The 20,286-nt window shown below is 43.6% G+C and overlaps 1 protein-coding gene across 1 annotated transcript in view; it reads left to right on the forward strand.

Moving 5' to 3' along the window:
- Positions 1 to 20,286, forward strand: part of LOC137616464 (exportin-4-like) — a 148,422-nt gene that overhangs the window by 111,241 nt on the left and 16,895 nt on the right. The window contains 1 exon segment of the mRNA XM_068346264.1: positions 3,428 to 3,583. Within this exon segment, the coding sequence (XP_068202365.1) occupies positions 3,428 to 3,583 (156 nt within the window).

Raw genomic sequence — 20,286 nt, forward strand, 5'->3', positions numbered from 1 at the left:
ATCAACCATTCAGGGGATTAACTATGGCTCACTGATCTTTGCCTGATAAATTTACCCTTGTGACCTCCAAGATATACTGGTCAATTGGATTTAAAACTCGCCATCTGCCAGTCTTATTAAGACGGTAGGATAAAATTGGCAAATAACCTGGGGTTATAATTTCAAAAAAGATGAAAACCTTACCTTATGAAATATATATGCTCGGCAAGCATAACAGGGGAGAGAGAGAGAGAGAACGCGGATTTAACTACTGGTTAATCGTAGCCACCTCTGGTTAATACTTGTGAGATTTAAAAAAAAAAAGGAAGGACATCTGTCATAAAGTGGCTACTCTTTATCAATTTCAATCAGTTTGGATGTGTCGTGTCTAAGTACAGTGTTCATTTTACCTTAAAATGGTTTAATTATTTTGACCCAAGTACACTATACAGTGGGTCAGAAATTATCTCAGCAGCCATTACAGATTGGTTTTGAACGCACATAGGTTGCTCAGGCTGCTATTCATGCATTGCACAAAATTGTAGGGAATTTCTGGTTTTTTTTTTTCTCAGTATGGGCCGAGCCCGCTCGCGAAAACCCAGGGTCAGTGGCCAAGTCAGTGGTTTGAATAACACCCTCCTAATGGTTAAGTCATCCCTAATAAATAGCTTAAGGTTTGTAGTGTGTTGGAACAGATGAAAAATTTGAAAATAATTTTTATTTTTCCTAACGATACAAACCTGTAGCTATTTATACAAATTGTCCCCACCATCACCTGTCCCCCAGATAAAGTCCTGCCTGCAATCAAAAGTGGGACGGATTCACTAGCATGCGAGTGAGAGGGGTAGCGGGCAACCCCCACTACTCCTCGCTAACTAGCATGTTGGGTAGTTGCCTCCTCACTTGAAGTCTTAATGGCTAGTCTTCCAGCTTTGCCAAAAGATAATCCCTGATAAATAGTTACAGGTTTGTTTCCTTAGGAAAAATAGAAATTACTTTCAAATTTGTCCTTTTTATAAACACTAGATGGCAAGAAGTTATTATTTTTTAAATAAATGATTGAAAATATTTGAGAATTTCAAGTTATGTTATATATACAGTATAAAGTTTGAATAAATTTATTGAAAATATTTTGTTAGCAATATTTTTTATTTGTGTAATGTAATTTGAGTTTATTTTTCAGTGTATGTTTTATTAGTCTTAATATTTTAAGCCTGTTTACTTGAACTTCATGTGAAAAATTTAAGCTATATTTCTTAACCATAAGCTTACAATGGTATTGTTCATTGTATTGGTGCTTGAATTGGGATACTTTTGTTAGCCTTTTTACATAGAAATGATTACCATTGTGTTGGTGCTTGAACTGGGATATTTTTGTTTGCTTTTTAATAAGAATAATTACCATTGTATTGGTGCTTGAACTGGGATATCTATGTTAGCCTTTTTACATTAAAATAATTACCATTGTATTGGTGCTTGAACTGAGATATTTATGGTAGCCTTTTTTTTACATTAAAATAATTACCATTGTATTGGTGCTTGAACTGGGATATTTATGTTAGCCTTTTTTACATTAGAATAATTACCATTTTATTGGTGCTTGAACTGTGATATTCATGTTAGCCTTTTTACATTAAAATAATGAATATTGTATTAGTGCTTGAACTGGGGTATTTTTGTGAGCACTTTTACATATAGATACCGTATTTTCCGCGTAAAAGACGACCCTGTATTCCAAAATTTAACCATTAAAAATGGGTCGTCTTATACTACCGTTATAAAATCTCACCTTGAATTCTATGTCTGGTTTATCAGTAGGCTAGCCTAGGTTAAGGTGAGATAACCACCGACACACATGAAATGATTTACATTAATATATAAATGTATAATGAAAGTAATGAAACAATTTTTACCGTATATATTATTGGCATATCTACAAAAATGGCATAAATGATAAATTCGAGGAATAATTCCAACTTTCAACCATACGAGCACAGCTGAGAAAATGTAAACATCGAGTATTGGTTGCGTTGTTAGCAACTTTTTCTCTCGCTAACCTTTCAGTTTTTTCTCTCGCTAACCTTTCAGTAATTTTAATGCAAGTGTTAATTACGATAGTAATAACATATACGATATCATATTTATTTATTTAAAAATTATTATTAGCTGTAAATAACAATTTTGGATTACAAACGGTACAATCTTTATTTATCAATAAAAATTATAGTACATTACAGTATTGCATTTAAAACCTAAAAATCTGTAAAACTTTATTTCCAATCAATATTAAACATGAAACCTGCGACATGTATAAATCTAACACCACTAAAACTCCTCACAGTTATCACTGTCTGTTTCGAAAAGCTGTTCGAACATATGACGAGATTTATCATATACGCCATCATCGTAAGGATTCCAGTCCGGTTCCGGTGAATCGACTTTGGCTTCGTCGTCGCATTCGTACAATAAATCGTCTTCACTGCCATCCATGGCATTTGAGATCCCGTATTTTTAAAATTATTTTATGACACTTTCCACCTTTACATTATTATATGCTTTTATAACAAACTCGCAAAGAATATCAAAACATAAAAGAAGAAGAAGAAAGAGGAGGAACGGGCATTTCGTACGTGAGCAGCTGATGAGCGTAAACAAAACAATGTAGGCTAGGTGACGAGTGTTTTAGGAAAACAATAAAGGATTTGTTTTGTTATTTCGTTTATTTTTAATTTATACGGATACAGTAAGTAATATCCTCATCTTTACATAACCTATATTTCAAAAGATATCTGGTGTTGCAAAAGCTAGCCTTGGCTATACACGGATGGTTTTATGTTTGAGCAGTCGTCTTATACTACCGATATGAGATAAATTCATAAAAATTTGCTCAAATTTTGTACCTCGTCTTATATGAAGGTCGCCTTATACGCGGAAATATACGGTAATTGATTATACGTAAGCGCCTTTTGCACAGGAAAACAATAATCTGCAATGGAACTATTTTTAATTTAATTTTATAAACAAAATGAAGAAAGAATAGTATTTGAAATAAAAAAAGGCGTCTAAATGGAAGAAATTATTACTGTACATGATCTTCGGTGTCCCCGTCAACTCGAGCATCTAGGCATTACTGGAAATAAGTAATACAGTATACCCACTTTAGGAAAGGAAAATTTTGTAATGAAATTGAAGTACAGTACAGTATAAAGAAATGGAAATTGTGATGAAATTTTCAAAGTTCAATTACCAAAAATTTTATATTCACATTCTTGTAATAAGCTTATGCTGATAGAAAGGGGTTGTCTGAATGTGAGTTACATAGTTAATTAAATGGTAATCTTTTTTTCCTTCATAGTTAATTAAATGGTAATCTTTTTTTCCTTCCTTTAATTTAAACTTTCAAAAGGTATTCAAACTAAGAAGCTGTATAATTTTTGTTTCTTTACAGAGTGCTTCTAAACAACTGTATGAAGCATCTGTGCAATTGGTTGGAACCTATGCAAAACACAACATTGGCCGGCGAACTGTAGAAGCTCGAGGAGAGGAAGATCAGTGGAGAGATTTACAGTTACTGATGGAACTATTAACATCACTTCTTTCCAAAGTAAGCTAAAGTATAAGTAGCTTTATACACTTATTGAACTATCCCAAATTACCATTTTCAATAGTAGTAGTCTTTTTTTCAGATTTATGACAGATAACCACAATGAGAAAGTTGCTGGTACAAAAAGGATAAATATCGATGCGGAAATATAGAAATTGCCGGAACATTTAGAACAAATTGTTCAATAAATAGTAAAGTGACAGATGACATTTAGTGAGGTCTGCTCATGGGTTATGAAAACTAGTGCCACATAAGATCTACTTGTCGAGGCGATAGAGAGCTGTCATATTATTCTAAGAAAATCGCTTATATCAATCTTTCCAGTAATTGACAACTGTCAGGGCTGTCTTAGAATTATTGAAAAGGAAGCCCATTAAATATGTTGTAAGGCACATTAATTGTAAGAATTAGAGGAGAGGCCAGGGATGAAAGTCAATTTTGCTTACAACATTGAAACAAAATATTCACCTCTATTCATAGAAGGTTTTTTTTTCCCATTTTTTTCACCCAAGTTGAATATTTTTTTTTCTATTCCAACTTTTTAGTTTTTGACGTGTTTTTTACTTTTTTAAGCTATATCTTCCCTTAATTTTGCATCGATTCTAAATATTTAAAACATGAAGTTTTACAGGAAACTGTAGTGTATTAATATACTAGACTTTATCCTTCACATTTTTTCAATTGAAAAAATATTTTTTAGAAAAAAAATATTTCTGGATATATTTTAAAAATTCTATGTTCCGTCACTCTATACAAACCTTCGCTATTTATAGGTTTAGGTGTAGGTGCAAGAAGTCCAAGAGAGATTCCTCCTCTTCTGAGTCTTCCTCGAAGTTGAAGAAGCCTCGGACTTCTTCATGAACTACCCGATCTCTTCCCAAAGCTCCTGCTTGATGGGTCTCCCCTGGGGAGTGGTCAAGTAGAAGCGCAGACTGTTAGCTCCAGGTCAACCTCGGGGATCGAGGGACCGAACTGCTTCCCCTGGAGAAGCAGTTCTGCCCCTCCCCTTGGGCATTGTCTGCTCTTTTTCTGACATATTGCAGGTCTGGCCATAGCTGAGTATGGCCGGTTCCCCATCAAAGGAGGCATTGTTGGAGCTTCTCCATCTGGGAGCTGAGAGTAAGCGAACACAGACTTCCTTGGAGGTAGATTTGTCGCCAGTGAGTGCTGTCCCTGGTGACCCTGGAGTTTCTACCGCTTTTTCTGGAGAAGGGTCTTCCCCTTTGCCTTCACCTGCTGACGCCGAAGATGGCGCTCCCCCTCCTTGCTGAGCCAACTCTTCTGTTGGGAGCGGAGCGAAGTCCGAGGCAAGTCTCTCCTGCGGGAGATCATCTCTCTTGTCCGTGAGTGAGAACCCCAATAGAGAGTTCCAGAGATCTTCTAGAGACCAACGTAGATCTCTTCTGACCCTGTCAGAACAGGTTCCCTCTCCAGAGGAATCTCACCATTGCTAACATTCCCCTTGTGAGGTTTGGCTTCTTGCTTCGGAGTGCATTACTCCTCGCCACGCTGGACGATCTCCTCCCCCTGTGGAAAGGATCCTTCTCTTCAGTCCTGTTAAGGCCCTTTGTTCTGTGCCTTCGGGCTCTCGTCACTCGCCAACTGCTCATTACCCGTCTTGGACGATCATCAGTCATCACCTTGCTGTTCGTGACCGTTACTCATCACCTCGTGACCTTCACCCTTAGCGAGATCGCCTGCATAATTCTCACTATCTTCAGGCTCATGCTCGTCACTCGCCAGGGCCACGGATCTCCCAAAACTCGTCATTCACCACTTCCTTGGTGTTTGCCAACTTGGAGCTCATTAGTCTCTCGTCGTTCGCCATTGCATCGGTCACCTAAACTGACTACTTCGCCTGGTCACCTGCAGGCACGCAAGCGCCAGTTGTCAAGGAAGGATCATCACTCAACAAGGTGAGGTAAGTGTTCGACTATATCCTTCGTGGCCTGTTCCAGACCATCGCCCTCCGCCTGAGCGTCGACGACACCCATCACCCTCCACTGATCAACGCACATCGTCAGTGGTCACCGCTCCTCAAAGAGGAGTCTACAACAGCCATGTATGGTATCCAGGTGTCAGTGACCAAGAAACCCCTGCATGGCAAACGACTGGTTCCATTCCCTTTCAAGAAAGAACCCTCGAAGCTCCAACATCCTTCCACTTCGGGGGATCAACATTGGTCAAAGGCTCCAGCTGTCATGCCGAGGCCAAATGTACCTGGTGGGAGATTAAACATGCCTCCTTTTCAGGTTTCGAGCCTTTCGAAGGCTCCTCCGGCTAGCTCGTCATACGGGAAGGTGCCCGTTTGGTTCTACGCACTGTTCAAGACAGTGTCTCAGGCCATTACAGGGGTCTTCCCTCGGATGCAGTACATGGCCAGCACATCTAGGATATTCCTGGAAACATAACAAACTTCCCTTGATCCTCTCCCCCGTCTGACCCCAGACGGAGGTCCGAAAGGTCAGCACTCTCTAGGTACTCTTCAGTGGAGATTCCCTTCTCCCCCTTAGGAGGAAATTGGGGGCAGCAGATCCAAGTAGGTCTGAAAATCTTCTATAGGTACATGTGACACTGGTACAACCATCTGGTAAAAGGAAGAGGATAAGTTTTGCCCCCCCTCTGGAGGATAGATAGGTATCAATGATGGACTCCCTGCCTCTGCTCCATTGAGGTGTTTTCCCAGAGCCCTGTCCAGCCCCTAAGACCACCACTCAGTCAGAAGTGGTTCCTCCTTCAAGAGAGAAGCAACGTCCTTCCAGTAAAGAGGCAGCCCTACGCCTTCTCTTCTGGAGGAATACCTCCCTCCTCGTAAGTTGCCAGAGGACTCATAGACCATCCCAAAGTCCTTGGCAAGAGCTTCTGGACCTCAGCAAGAGAGGTCAAGAAGAGCATCCCCTCCAGGACGTCAGCATGAGACTTCTCTTCAGCGGCCTATCCTGACTACTTCGACCCACTTCGGGCTCCTATGGGTGTGAAAGCTCGGAGGTGGAGGACTACTTTGATCTCGAGGACGATTATCTTTCTAGAGCTGCTCGCCCAAAATTAACAGAAACACAGCAGGAGTCGAAGCATGCCTTCTATTGGGTCTTGACCTGCATTAGGGCCATCATCAGCTTGTGTGATCCATCGACAGCCCCCCAAGATACCAAAGACATGGTCTTGGACCATGTGTATGGGACTCGGAGAACTTTGAGGGCCAGTGTAGCTTTACCCTGTTCCAAGGGGTTGAAGAGTGCCCAGAGGGAGGCACTTTCGCAGATTACCGGCTTTTCCAGCTCCCTTTGTTCAGGTTCTTCCTCGAAACTCCTCCTTCCACCTTTCATGCAGCAGAGGAGGTATGAAGAGGTGTCCAACGAGCCTTTTCCAGCCCTGCCTCTGGACCACTGTAGAGGCATTGACCAGAGGAGTTCCCTTCGAGAGAATGCCTGGACTCTCCGTCTCATTCTTGGCTTCGGAGATTATCAACCAAGAGAAAGTCGTGAAGAATGCCTTGCAGGCTACTTCATGACTGGACCTTTAGTTGGGGTCAGTGGGTCACCTGATTAGGACTGAGGACTGATCCCAAGAGTCCACCAAGAAGTCGATGGAGACCTTTCTATTGTCCAGTTCCTTTCCCACCAGGTGGTTAACTTGTGGGCCAATAGCATTTTTAGGCATCAGGGCTCAATAATAAAGAGGTTCAATCGGCAAGTCCCACAAGCCGAGGAACTCTACTTTCACTGGGAGTTCTCTGTTTGAACCAGATGATGTTGAGTGTGTGGCGGAGTGATGGAGAAAGTCTAACCAAGACTCCCTTCTCCATAGGGCCCTCACATCGAGGCCTTATCATCCTCCACCAGAGAAGCAGCAGCTCAGATGAAACCGCCTACAAGTGCGGCTATGACGACCACATTGGCTTCATCTAACAAAGATCGTAAATTCACCTTATGGGGGATTCCTGTAAAGCCGCTGGCAGAGGTGGCTGCAGCTCTGGGCCAAGCCCTGGACGGTCTCGATGATCTGTTCAGGGTATCACATCCTGTTTATACAATCTCTCCCTCCATTGACTCGGGACCCAGTCCCATCAAGCTCTTACGTGAAGGAGCTGGCCCTTCAAGCTGAATTCCAGACTATGTTGGAGAAGGGTGCTCTCCAAGAGTTCCTCGATGGGTCCCTAGGCTTCTTCAGTTGGCTCTTTGTTGTGAAAAAGGTGTCTAAAGCATGGAGACTAGTCATCGATCTCTCAGCCTTAAACAAGTTTGTCAGTCAAACTTCATTCAAAATGGAGACAGCACACACGGTGAGACAAGCGATAAGACCACAGGACTTCCTGTACACTGGATCTCAAGGACATATACTTCAAGATCCCAATCCATATATCTTCAAGGAAGCACCAAAGGATCATACTCGACAACAACTAATACCAGTACAAGGTGCTGTGCTTTGGTCTTTCTACGACACCCCAGGTCTTCACTTGAGTGTTTGGCCTAGTATTATCTTGTGCTCACAGAATCGGCATCCGTTTTCTCAGGTATCCGGACGACTGGCTTATTCTAGTAGACTCTGTGGCTACCCTTCTTCAGCACTGAGACAGACCTCTAGCACTTTGCCAAGATCTTGGGATCATAGTAAACCTCAAGAAGTCACATCTGCTCCCCTCTCATGTTAGGTAGTAGGTAGTAGGTAGTAGGTTGGCCAGGGCACCAGCCGCCCGTTGAGATACTACCACTAGAGAGGTATTGGATCCTTTGACTGACCAGACAGTATTGCATTGGACCCCTCTCTCTAGTCACGGCTTATTTTTTCTTTGCCTACACTTACACGGAATAGTCTGGCTTATTCTTTACATATTCTCGTCTTTCCTCATACATCTGACAACAATGAGATACTTAACACTTCTTCACCAAGGGGTTAATTTACTGCACTGCAATTTGTTCAGTGTACTTTCCTCTTGGTAAGGGTAGAAGAGACTCTTTAGCTATGGTAAGCAGCTCTTCTAGGAGAAGGACACTCCAAAATTAAACCATTGTCCTCTAGTCTTGGGTAGTGCCATAGCCTCTGTACCATGGTCTTCCACTGTCTTGGGTTAGAGTTCTCTTGCTTGAGGGTACACTCGGGCACACTATTCTATCTTATTTTTTTTTTCTTCCTCTTGTTTTTTTTGAAATGGTGTGTTGGGCAGGCTTAATAGAAGGGCCATGGATGCCTGGTGGTTTATCAAGAGGTTGTCTTTTCCTTTTTCTGATTTTTTCTTCTCAAAACCATCCTTACTGTCCTCCCTTCAGTTGAAGTGGCTATCCTGGAGGGTATTTAGCCTTGCATGGTGTATCGGCTCCTCCATGTTGACCAGTTTTTCCGACTTTTTACTATAGTCTATGGATATCATCAATCACTTTTATTATTATTCTGTACATATTGTTTTTGTTTTAATTCTTGTTAATCTAGTTTTTAAGTATGATGTCTCTTTTTTATTTCTATTAATTCTTATGCTGTCTGGAGACATTGAGCAAAATCCGGGACCAGTACGTCCTAGATTTCGTCAATGTCGTCTTCTGTATTGCAATATTCGTGGTCTTCATGCAAATATCCGAGACCTTACAGTTGCGTCCAGACAGTATGATATTCTTTTGTGCTCAGAAACTTTGGTTTCTAATATGAGGCACTCATCTGAGCTCCTTATAACTGGTTTTAAGAAGCCAATAATGCTGAAACGTGATTCCATTCCTAGGGCCAGGGGAATGGCGGTGTATATTAGGACCGAGTACCCTGCTTCTCATAAGTCCTGCTATCAATGTGGATGTCATGAGATTCAGGTAATAAAAGTTTGTGGCAGGCATAACAACTTTTATTTGTGTTCAATCTACCGGAATCCAGACATGGATGATTCTATCTTTGATTGTCTTCTTACCATTATGGCTAAGATACAAGAAGATGATAGAAAGGCTTCGTTTGTCTTTGTTGGTGATTTTAATGCTCACCATAGGGAGTGGTTGAGTTCTATCTCTCCTACCGATCGCCATGGCTTAAGAGCTTTAGACTTTGCCTCAGAATCAGGCTGTGAGCAAATCATAAATGAAGCTACTCACAGGTCTGGTAATTGCTTGGACCTCGTATACACTGACTCCCCTGGCGTTATAACTAGTAAGGTTGGTTCTCCAGTAGGGACTTCTGATCATGCCTTGATTTCATTATTAGTGAAGACTGAGCAGCCTGTCCCTGATATATCATATTCTTGTAAAATTTATATGAAATCCCAAGCAGACTGGAATGGGATTTTGCATGATCTTTTGTGCTTGAATTGGTCACAATTATATAATAGTGTAGATCCTGTTGTCCCTTTGAATGAGAATCTAGTCAACATAATTGATAGGCGTATCCCTTCTCGTGTGCTAAGGTACCGAATGAAGGACAAACCGTGGTTCAATGATGATTGTAGACGTGCTTATTTGGAGAAGCAGGAGGCCTATCACCTTTGGAAGGGTAACAGATCAGATTTGACCTGGAACAACTATACTCAGCTTCGAGCTTTTGCTCAGAGAGTTTATGCTTCAACTGAAAAGGAGTACAATTTAATCATAAAAGAAACACTCTCTGGTACAACTCAGGAACATAAATGGTGGTCTACCCTTAAATCTGCACTCTTTGGTGTAGATGCAACAGTTCCTCCTTTACTTAAACCAGATGGCTTAGTCACTCACTGTCCAAAGGAAAAGGCAACCCTTTTGGCTGATGTTTTTGACAGTAAACAGAGTAATGAAAAACTTGAACTTCCTCATTCCTGTTTTCCTGAGGCTAAACTAACTAGTTTAGCTTTTCGATCTCGTGAGATTAAAGCTCTGTTGATGGACCTTGATGCTTATGGAGGTGTAGACCCTAATGGTATTTTTCCTTTGTTTTTTATAAAGACAGCAGATTTCTTAGCTCCAAAGTTATCTGTTATTTTACGCAAGTTAGCAAGAAGAGGAGCTTTTAGCACTTGTTGGAGAATTGGTAATGTTACTCCTCTATGTAAATGTGTTTGTGGTAGCTCAAGTCCCACTGATTACCGCCCAATTTCCATAACTCCCATATTATCTAAAGTTTTTGAACGTCTTCTGGCAAAACGTCTTAATAGGTTTGCTGAAGGTAATCATCTATTCCCTAGTTTGCAATTTGGTTTTCGGAAAGGCCTTGGAGCATGTGATGCCCTTCTTACAGTCTCCAATGCAGTACAGAAATCCCTTGATTGTGGTCGGGAAGTTCGTATGATTGGCCTTGATTTTAGTGCTGCCTTTGACCGTGTTAATCATGAGGCCCTTGTTTTCAAACTGAAACAGTTGGGAGTGGGTGGGTCGTTTCTTAGCATTATTATTGATTTTTTAAGTAGTAGATCTCAAAGAGTTGTTGTTGATGGGCACCATAGTGAGTATAGGAATGTGATATCCGGTGTTCCACAGGGTAGTGTTCTTGGCCCATTACTTTTCATACTATATACACATGACATGTGGTTTGGCCTAGAAAACAAGCTTGTTGCATATGCAGATGATGCTACTCTCTTTACATCAATTCCATCCCCTGAATGTAGATCTGGGGTTGGTGAATCCCTTAATAGAGATTTAGCTAAAATTAGTGCATGGTGCAAATTATGGGGTATGAAGTTGAATCCTAACAAAACTCAAAGTATGATTGTAAGTAGGTCAAGGACTGTGGCTCCTCAACATCCGGATCTCAGTATTGATAATGTTTCTTTAAATTTGTATGACTCTTTCAAAATTTTAGGCGTGATTCTTGACAGCAAATTTACTTTTGAGAAACATATAAGGTCTGTGTCTTCTTCAATTGCACAAAAAATAGGCTTATTGAGAAAGTCTTTTAAGATATTCGGTGATCAATCTATTCTGAAGAAGTGTTTTAATTCTTTTATTCTACCTTGTTTTGAGTATTGTTCTCCTGTCTGGTCTTCAGCTGCTGATTCTCATCTTAATTTGTTGGACAGAAACTTACGGTCTATTAAATTTCTTATTCCTGATCTAGATATTAATCTCTGGCACCGTCGATCAATTAGTTCATTATGCATGTTGCATAAGATTTTTCATAACTCTGACCATCCTTTACATTCAGATCTCCCTGGACAATTTTATCCTGTTCGTAATACTAGGCAGGCAGTTAATTCTAATAGCCAGGCCTTCTCCATCATAAGACTCAATACTACGCAGTACTCTAGAAGTTTTATTCCAGCTGTTACCAAGTTGTGGAATGATCTTCCTAATCGGGTTGTTGAATCAGTAGAACTTCAAAAGTTCAAAGTTGGAGCAAATGCTTTTTTGTTGACCAGACGGACATGAGTCTTTTTATAGTTTATATATGACATTTTTGTTGTTGACGTTGTTAATAGTTAATATATGATATATCTCTTTTGACATTACTTTTTTTTGAATGATTTATTGTTAATTTGTTCTCTTCAGTTATTTATTTCCTTATTTCCTTTCCTCACTGGGCTATTTTTCCCTATTGGAGCCCCTGGGCTTATAGCATCTTGCTTTTCCAATTAGGGTTGTAGCTTGGATAGTAATAATAATAATAATAATAATTAGGTATGATCATAGACACTGATCAGCAGAAAGTCTTCCCATAAGATGACAGTACAGAGGCTGAGGAAGGTAGCAGGACCTTTCCTCTAAGGAGAATAACTTCCAGCCCGGTGCTGTTCTGTCTCATAGGTCGCCTATCATCTCTGGTCCGTCTGATTCCCAATGGCCATCTCAGGATACAATCTCTCCACTGGCAGATCACTCCTTGGTGTTGATGAGCAACAACACCATACGGCTTACATAAACAAACAAGGTAGTACCTTTTCGCAACCCCTTTGCATGTAGCATTAGAGATACTCAGATGTGCAGAAGACAACTCAGTGTCCCTGTTGGCCCGCTTCATTCCAGACAAGAGGAATGTGCAAGCAGACAATTGGAGCAGAGTGACTCGGGGAGTGGGCTCCAAGCGGTCTTTCAATCATATAATAGGCTTTGTGGGGTTCCCCAACTGGGACTTGTTTGCGACGTCCCTAAACTTCAGGCTCCTGCCCTACTGCTCCCCAGTCGGATCCCCCGGCTCTTGCAAGATGCATTTCGACAACGGTGGGACAACATCGACATGTACGCATTTCCCCCGTTTTGTCTGATAGGAAGTCCCCAATAAGATCAGAACAAGCGAAAACCTATCGATAACTCTAATAGCTTCACTATGACATCTCGCAGAATAGTTCCCTGATCTTCTGCAGCTCCTGATGGAACTTCTGAGAGAACTCCCTCCACGTCACGATCTGCTTGAACAGCCACATGCGAACATCTTCCACAAGGCCGTAGCTTTGCTTCGGCTTCACATCTGCAGACACTCCAGCACCTTCTTTCTCAGAGAGGATTATCGCAACAAGTTGCGAGAAGGATGACACCTCCAATGATCTTCGGCTTCAGTCTACCAGGCTAAGTCGACTGTCTTCTGTGGTTGGTTTCATAAAAGGGGTATCTCTCCCTTTGATGTCACTATTCCAGCTATAGCGTAGTTTCTTGTACACCTTCAGGAAGAAATACTCCTTGGTTTTGTCAGTGAAATGCTACTGCTTAGCCTTGCGTCTGGCCTTTGAACTGAAGGGAGTAGATATTTCCTCCTCGGAACTACTACTTCTCATACAAAGTTATGAGCTTACCTGCCCTGCCCCCAGTCAGAAGTTAGGTCACCTCCATGGAACGTGGTATGCTTCCTTCAGTCTGAAGGGGGCTCCCTACGACCCATTACGCCAGGCAACAGATCGCCACCTCACTTTGAAGACAGCGTTCCTACTCGCCCTTGCATCGGTCAAAAGAGTTAGTGAACGTCATGGTCTTTCCTATGACATTGCCCATTCAAGGGGATAGGGAGAGGTTATCCTCAACTTCTTCCCCGATGTTGCAAACACTCAAAATCGGGAGTAGCGGATCCTAGGTTCAGGCCTTACCGGATTTGGAATCTACGTTCTGTAACCAATGACCCAGACCAACTGTTACTTTGTCCAGTAACGAGTCTAAGGTGTTACCTAAAAAAAACAGTACCAGCTCTACCCCATGTATCAGCACTCTTTGTCAGCACAGGGAAGGTCAAAAGCAGAGCCACAAAACGCACAATATCCGCTCGGATTCGCGAGGTCATTGACAGGGCAATGAATCCTAAGCCTCATCCACCACGACCCAGAGCTCAGGAAGTCAGGGGTATTGCAACATTCCTAGCTTTCTAAAAGAACTACAGTTAACTCTCCGTTAACACGATTTCGAAGTCACACGAGTTTCAAATTTCTTTAGATGTATTCTGTTAACACGAGATATATATATATATATATATATATATATATATATATATATATATATATATATATATATATATATATATATATATATATATATATATATATATATATATATATATATATACACAGTATATATATATATACAGTGTATATATATATATATATATATATATATATATATATATATATATATATATATATATATATATATATATATATATATATATATATATATATATATATACATTGCTTCATCTTTCGTTTGGCAACACTTGAGACTCTTATCTGTTTAAAAATAGTGAGAACTTATTTTAACGAAATTTTGACAAAATGGCTTAAAGTTTTCATTAATACCATTCTACAATGTTATACAAAGGTGTTGTATCCTCCGGCCTGCATCACCTGGCAAGAAAATTAGAAGATCAGAAACCGCAAAAGCAAGAGCACAATTTAAAACATCGGTTAGACCCTTTTAATTTAAAAAAAAATTAAAATGCTTCAGTTTTTGCTTGAGAAAATTATTATTTTAAAGGTTAGTTGATAAAAATATAGAAAATACTAAAAAGGTATAGGTAACAGATATTCAAACTAGGTCAGTGTTTTTCAACCTTTTTGTGACCTTTTTTGGCATTCCCAATTACTCGTGGCCCAATGGTCTTCAAAATTGTGTTGAAAATAATAATAGAATTTTCTTAAATTTTTTTTTTAGCACACTTTTATTAGTTTTACATTATTATTTGCAGAACTGTTTCTTAGCATTTCATTAGTTACATTTTCATTACTGGAAGAAAATGTTGGTCTTTATTCACTGTTAATAACTCATATACTGTACGTTGCAATCAAGACTCAAAGGACATGTATTCACTTATGAGATTAAACTCTCTCCAGCATTTCCATAAATAAATTTTATGGATTGTAATAATAACTCAAAATACTTTTTCACTTATGAAAATAACCACTGGCCTGCATTTAACATTATTCTAAATAAATTTTGGGCAATGAAATAAAAACTTAAATTCCACCTTTTCCTTGTGAAGTTAAGCACGGCCATACATCTATAGTGAATAAAATGTGTATTTGTATTGTAATAAAATCTAAATTTACACTTGTACTGCAATTATAGAAATAAAAATAATAGTACTTTATTTCTGGCATATAAAATACTGCATAGATTAGGTAGATAGTGATGGTTGTGCTTGATTTTTAATTATAAGTTTATCAATTTGTAGGAAAGTTGTATATAATGCACATCTCACATCATGCTCCACCTCCAAGCAATTTCTTGTTTTTGTTACCTCCGCCAAGGAAGTTGGAGGGAGGTCAAGTTTTTGCCCCTATTTGTGTGTGTTTGTTTGTGAACAGCTTGCTGACCACAATTTTAAGCATAGAGAATTGAAACTTGCAGGGATTAAATTATACTAAAAGCTAGAAATGATTAAATTTTGGAAGGTCAAGGTCACGGTCAAGCAAAATGTATAATTCACGTAATCAGCCATAAATTTGGACATCGTTGTCACAGACTTTAAACTTGGTTCATATTTGAGTGTATGAAAATCCACACCAACGAGAAATAAGCTGCCATGGCATAAGTCTGCACTTTAATTAGTGCCTCCCTAGTTTTCATTTGTAATAAAGTAGAAAACCTAGATTCACACAGGTAAGTAGAAGCAAAAGGTAGAAGGGCTTTTAGCCCAAACTTCCCAGCTTATAGGATATGATGCAGTTGCTTGTGACCAGGATTCCTGTATAGAATGTTCTTTAAAAAACTCCTTGATACTTGAATCAAACTTCTTTTCTAGAAATTCATATAGGTCAGACTCAGGAATAATATCTGATTCTACATTAAAAGGTTTTCTCACAAATGACACATCTATTTCTTCAAGATCAAGAAAGTACCTGGAAAATTTATGGCAAAAATCATGAAGGTGACTATTTAATTTTGGAGGCAAGATTCTGTGTCTTCTCTTCCTTCAGAGTTTTCCTTTTTAAATATTATTTGTTCCAACACGGAGTACTTACCTCGAACTACTTTCTTAGGAGTATCTGGGATCTTCTTCCAACCGACCAGAGTTTTGTGTAGTTTACCCTACTCCCGTTTTCTATGCGGGGTAACCTCTGGTGGAGTGATACGCGCCCCGAGGCGACCCCGGGTCAGAGAGCATGCTTGCTCAGGTCTCGATCCCCAGTAAGTTCTCTGGTCGCGTCGCGATAACATCACGACGCTCTCTTTACCCTGTGCGACCCTTTGTGTCCCCGCCCTCTTTGTGTCTCGCACGGTTCCCACGTGGTACCTTTTTGCTCTCCCTTATCCTTTTCCCTTTGTGTTCCTGTGTCTCGCGGTGTCTTACTAGTGCTTAATGGAGCATTCCCGTCGTTGTCCTGGGCCTATGGCCGGTAAATCGTGTGGCGCTTTCCTTTCGAAGCCTGAAGTTGACCCGCACTCCTTGTGTTCTTCGTGAAGGGGCAGTGTGTGTTCCCCTACAGCCACGTGTCCGGAGTGCGAGTCCTGGAATGAGGTGCAGTGGGTGTGTTGCGGCACCAAGAAGAAGGCATCTTAAGAGATCGCCTAGGAAACCGAGCGTCTCTTCGCCTCTTGCTTCGCCGGGCGTATCGTCGGACAGAGCCTCGCTGCCGCCTTCCCCTACCCAGAGTAGGGGACGAGGTAAGTCAGTTGCGGGGAAGAGGCCTGTGGCCCTTCCCCAGGAGTCTGAATTACGAGATAGTGGGGTTGTGGCGTCATTCCAGGCATGTGAGGGGCCTGAGGGAGGGACAGGAGTGTGTTCAGGGGACGGAACCCTGGTGCAAGCAGGGCCCGTCTCGTCGGATGATCCTATGTGGGAAAAAACTGTGACTGCCTCTTCTCCCGCCTCGTGGGCATGTTTTTCAGGTGCTTCCGCAGCCGAGGGTGCCGCCGAGAAGGAAGACGCACCACCGTCAGACTCCCTCGCGTGGGTGCCGCCGAAGACGCCCTTCAGGTCACCCTTGAGGATGGAAGAAGCCTTTGAAACCTGGTTCCCCAGCGAGGAACTCCCCCGCTCCCCTCCAGTGCCTTCAGCTACGTTCCCGTCTGTCTTCCTAGAGCCCTCGTCACCCACCGAGCGACGCATGGACCCACCAACAACGCGGAGCTATTCGGGCCCGCCTGTGAGAACCTACCAGTCGTCAGGCTCCTCGGTCGAGGCCTACTTATGCTCCTTGGAAGATGGAGCCCCGAGGGACCATAGAAGACGCCGAGAGAGGTCCCGCAGGAGACGGTCGCGTTCACGTTCCCGTTCCAGATCCAGCCACGTGGGGAGGCGCTCTAGATCCCCCAAAAAGAAGTATGGGAGAAGTGGCTCCCCGGGGGAAGAATGGGTAGTCATTTCACGTGGCCAACTTCTGGAAATGTCAGCAGTTCCGGGCACCTCGGGCTGGCTCTCAAGGGCTCGCTCACCAGTGAGGTACGTCCCCAGCAGCAGATACGATTGACGGAGGGATTCGTCTCTTCAGGTCTCAGCGGACAGGCATAAGCCCACGAAGGTTCCGACTTCATCCGCCCAGCGGAAAGAGTCGCCCCTTCGGTCTGACAGCCGCGTCCCGACCTCAAAATCAATTATGAGTCGTCAGGAACGAGAGAGGCAACTCCCTTCGACGAGCAAGCCCGCAACTACCTGGACCTCCGTAAGCAGGGATAAGTCAAGGACGGCGATGCCCGTCCTACGCCCTGAGCCGCCGAGGTTGGACCATTCCAAGAAGATTTCTCCTCCCCATACGGCGCCCTCCATCGGAGGACCTCCGTCACTGACAGTGGAGCGTCCTACGGAGGAAATAGATGACAGCGTGGAAGGTTCGGCTTACAGAAGGGTAATAGGCCTCATTAGGCGTCACCACAGGCTGGACGAACCCGAGCTCTCCTCTGACGAAATCTGGCTCTCGAGCCTCAGCAGGCTGGTAGATGCTCCTGTGCAGCAGAGACCCTCACTAGCCCTGCCTTTGGCTAGGGATGTTAGGCTGGGTATGGCTCACGTTAACAAGATCGTGGCCAACCACGCAGAAGCTCCCAAGAGCCAGAGCTCCTCCAAACTTCTCCAAGGCCTAAAATCCCAGAGCCAGTTTTACCTTCCCGAAGGGCATCGCGCGGGTCCCTGTACTGTGGAACCAGCAGTCGCCATCCTGGGGCAAGGAGCAGCTGAAGAGAGGGCTACCACCGCCCCAGTTTGTTTCTCCCCTTCAGAAACTGCCATGATGGAGGAGATAGCCAAGGATCTAGTACACGTATCCTCGTGGCTAGATTGGTGGGCCTCCACGTTGGTAGGCTTCCAGTCCTCCTATGATCTCGCAGTCCCGGAGAACCAGGCCTTACTGAAGGAGCTGATTAGCTTGGGAGGTAAGGCCCTAAAGTTCCTATCGTATCAATCCATCGCGCAGGCTGCCAATTGGATTCTGCGGAAGAGGGACACTGTGCTCAACAAGCTCGTCAGGAGGCTCCCGGACAGAGAAGCGAGGTCCCTAAGGAGCCTACCCTTGTGGGACGACTCAGTGTTCCCCCTGAAGGCAGTAGAGGAGACAGTAGAGAGGGTCAGGAAGCTGACGGATACAGGAGAATCCAGACCCCCTCCAGCGAGGAGACCTACCCATAGAAGGGCACCCTCAGACGTCTCCCTCGCGCCTCACCTAGCCAGCCTAGGAGAGACGCCCCTACTGCGGCCTGGCCTCGGCCTTCGCAGCCCCCCCCGTAGAGGAACGTCTACGGCACAGTCATCCTTCAGGCCTTCTTATGCGGCCACCAGAAGAGGTCGTTCAGGCCGCGCCTCTCGAAGAAGGTAGGGAGAGAGGCCCCCTACTCCTGCCGAAGCCTCAGGTGGGGGGATGCCTCAAACGTTCTTGGCAAGCATGGCGAGACCACAGAGCAGATCTGTGGACCGTAGCAGTCCTGAAAGAAGGGTACAGGTTGCCCTTTCTGGCGGACCCCCCACCTCTAATACCAGATCAGCAGGCAGAGTGGTTGGCACCCAAAGACCCCTTGAGAAGGACGGCCCTACAAGAAGAGGTCTCTGCGATGCTGGCGAAAGGGGCAATAGAACCAGTCAAGAACCCGGGTCCAGGGTTCTACAGCAGGTCTTCCTGGTGGAGAAAGCGACAGGGGGCTGGAGACCAGTCATAGACCTCTCAGCCCTCAACAGGTTCGTGTGCAAGACCGACTTCAAGATGGACGCTCCGAAGTCGGTCCTAACGGCCTTGAGGGAGGGGGACTTCATGATGTCCATAGACCTCAAGGACTCATACTTCCAAATCCCTGTTCACCCCTCCAGCAGGAATTACCTAAGGGTAAAATGGGGTACCCAAGCGTTGCAGTTCAAGACCCTCTGCTTCGGTCTGTCCACAGCCCCTCAGGTCTTCACGAGGGTCTTCACAACAGTCTCAGCCTGGGTACACGAACAGCGCATCCGCCTGATTCGGTACCTGGACGACTGGTTGTTGCTTTCAGCCTCAGGGGAAGTACTGAGGGAGCAAGGCGCGAGACTCCTGCGGTTCTGCAACGTCCTGGGTATCATCATCAACCTGGAGAAGTCCCAACTGATACCCTCCACCAGGATGAACTACCTCGGAATGGTCCTGGACTCCCGGTTGGCAAGGGCTTTCCCTTCCGCGGAGAGACTAGACAACTTGGACCAGATCCTTCGGCCTCTCCTGTCGGGCCAGCCCAGGAGAGCCAAGGACTGGCAAAGACTGATAGGCCACCTCGTGTCGTTAGAGAAGCTAGTCCCCCAGGGGAGTTCAGTGGAACCTGAAGGAGATCTGGAACCAGAGAGACTCCTCCCACAAGGTGGTCCCGATGTTCCCAGAGACGAAGGAAGTCCTAGAGTGGTGGCTCACCAGATCGTACACCCTCAAGGAAATGCCCTTCGCAGCCGACCCTCCGGAGATGCTACTGTTCACGGACGCATCAAAGGATGGGTGGGGTGCCCATCTCCTCGATAAGACAGCAAGAGGAAATTGGACGGAGTAGACGAACTAGAGATGATGGCAGTGCGAAGAGCGTGCCTAGAGTTCGTCCATCAGCTCCGGGGAAACACCGTGGCATTGATGTGCGACAATGCCACGGTGGTGGCCTACATAAAGAAACAAGGAGGACTAAAATCAAAGGAGTTGTGCGACCTCACGATGGAACTGCTGGAATGGGCCGAGGAGGAACAGATCAGGATCTCAGCAAGGTTCATTCCAGGGAAGAGGAACGTCCTGGCCGACGGCCTCAGCAGAATGGGTCAAGTGGTAGGATCCGAGTGGTCCTTGCACCCTGAAGTAGCCAAGACCCTCATTCAGAAATGGGGCTCGCCAGTGATAGACCTCTTCGCAACGAGACTGAATGCACAGCTCCCCGTGTTTTGTTCTCCTGTGCCAGATCCAGAAGCGGCATTCGAGGACA

Source organism: Palaemon carinicauda, chromosome 22 (genome assembly GCF_036898095.1).
Source record: "Palaemon carinicauda isolate YSFRI2023 chromosome 22, ASM3689809v2, whole genome shotgun sequence".
In the NCBI taxonomy this organism is placed as follows: Eukaryota; Metazoa; Arthropoda; class Malacostraca; order Decapoda; family Palaemonidae; genus Palaemon; species Palaemon carinicauda.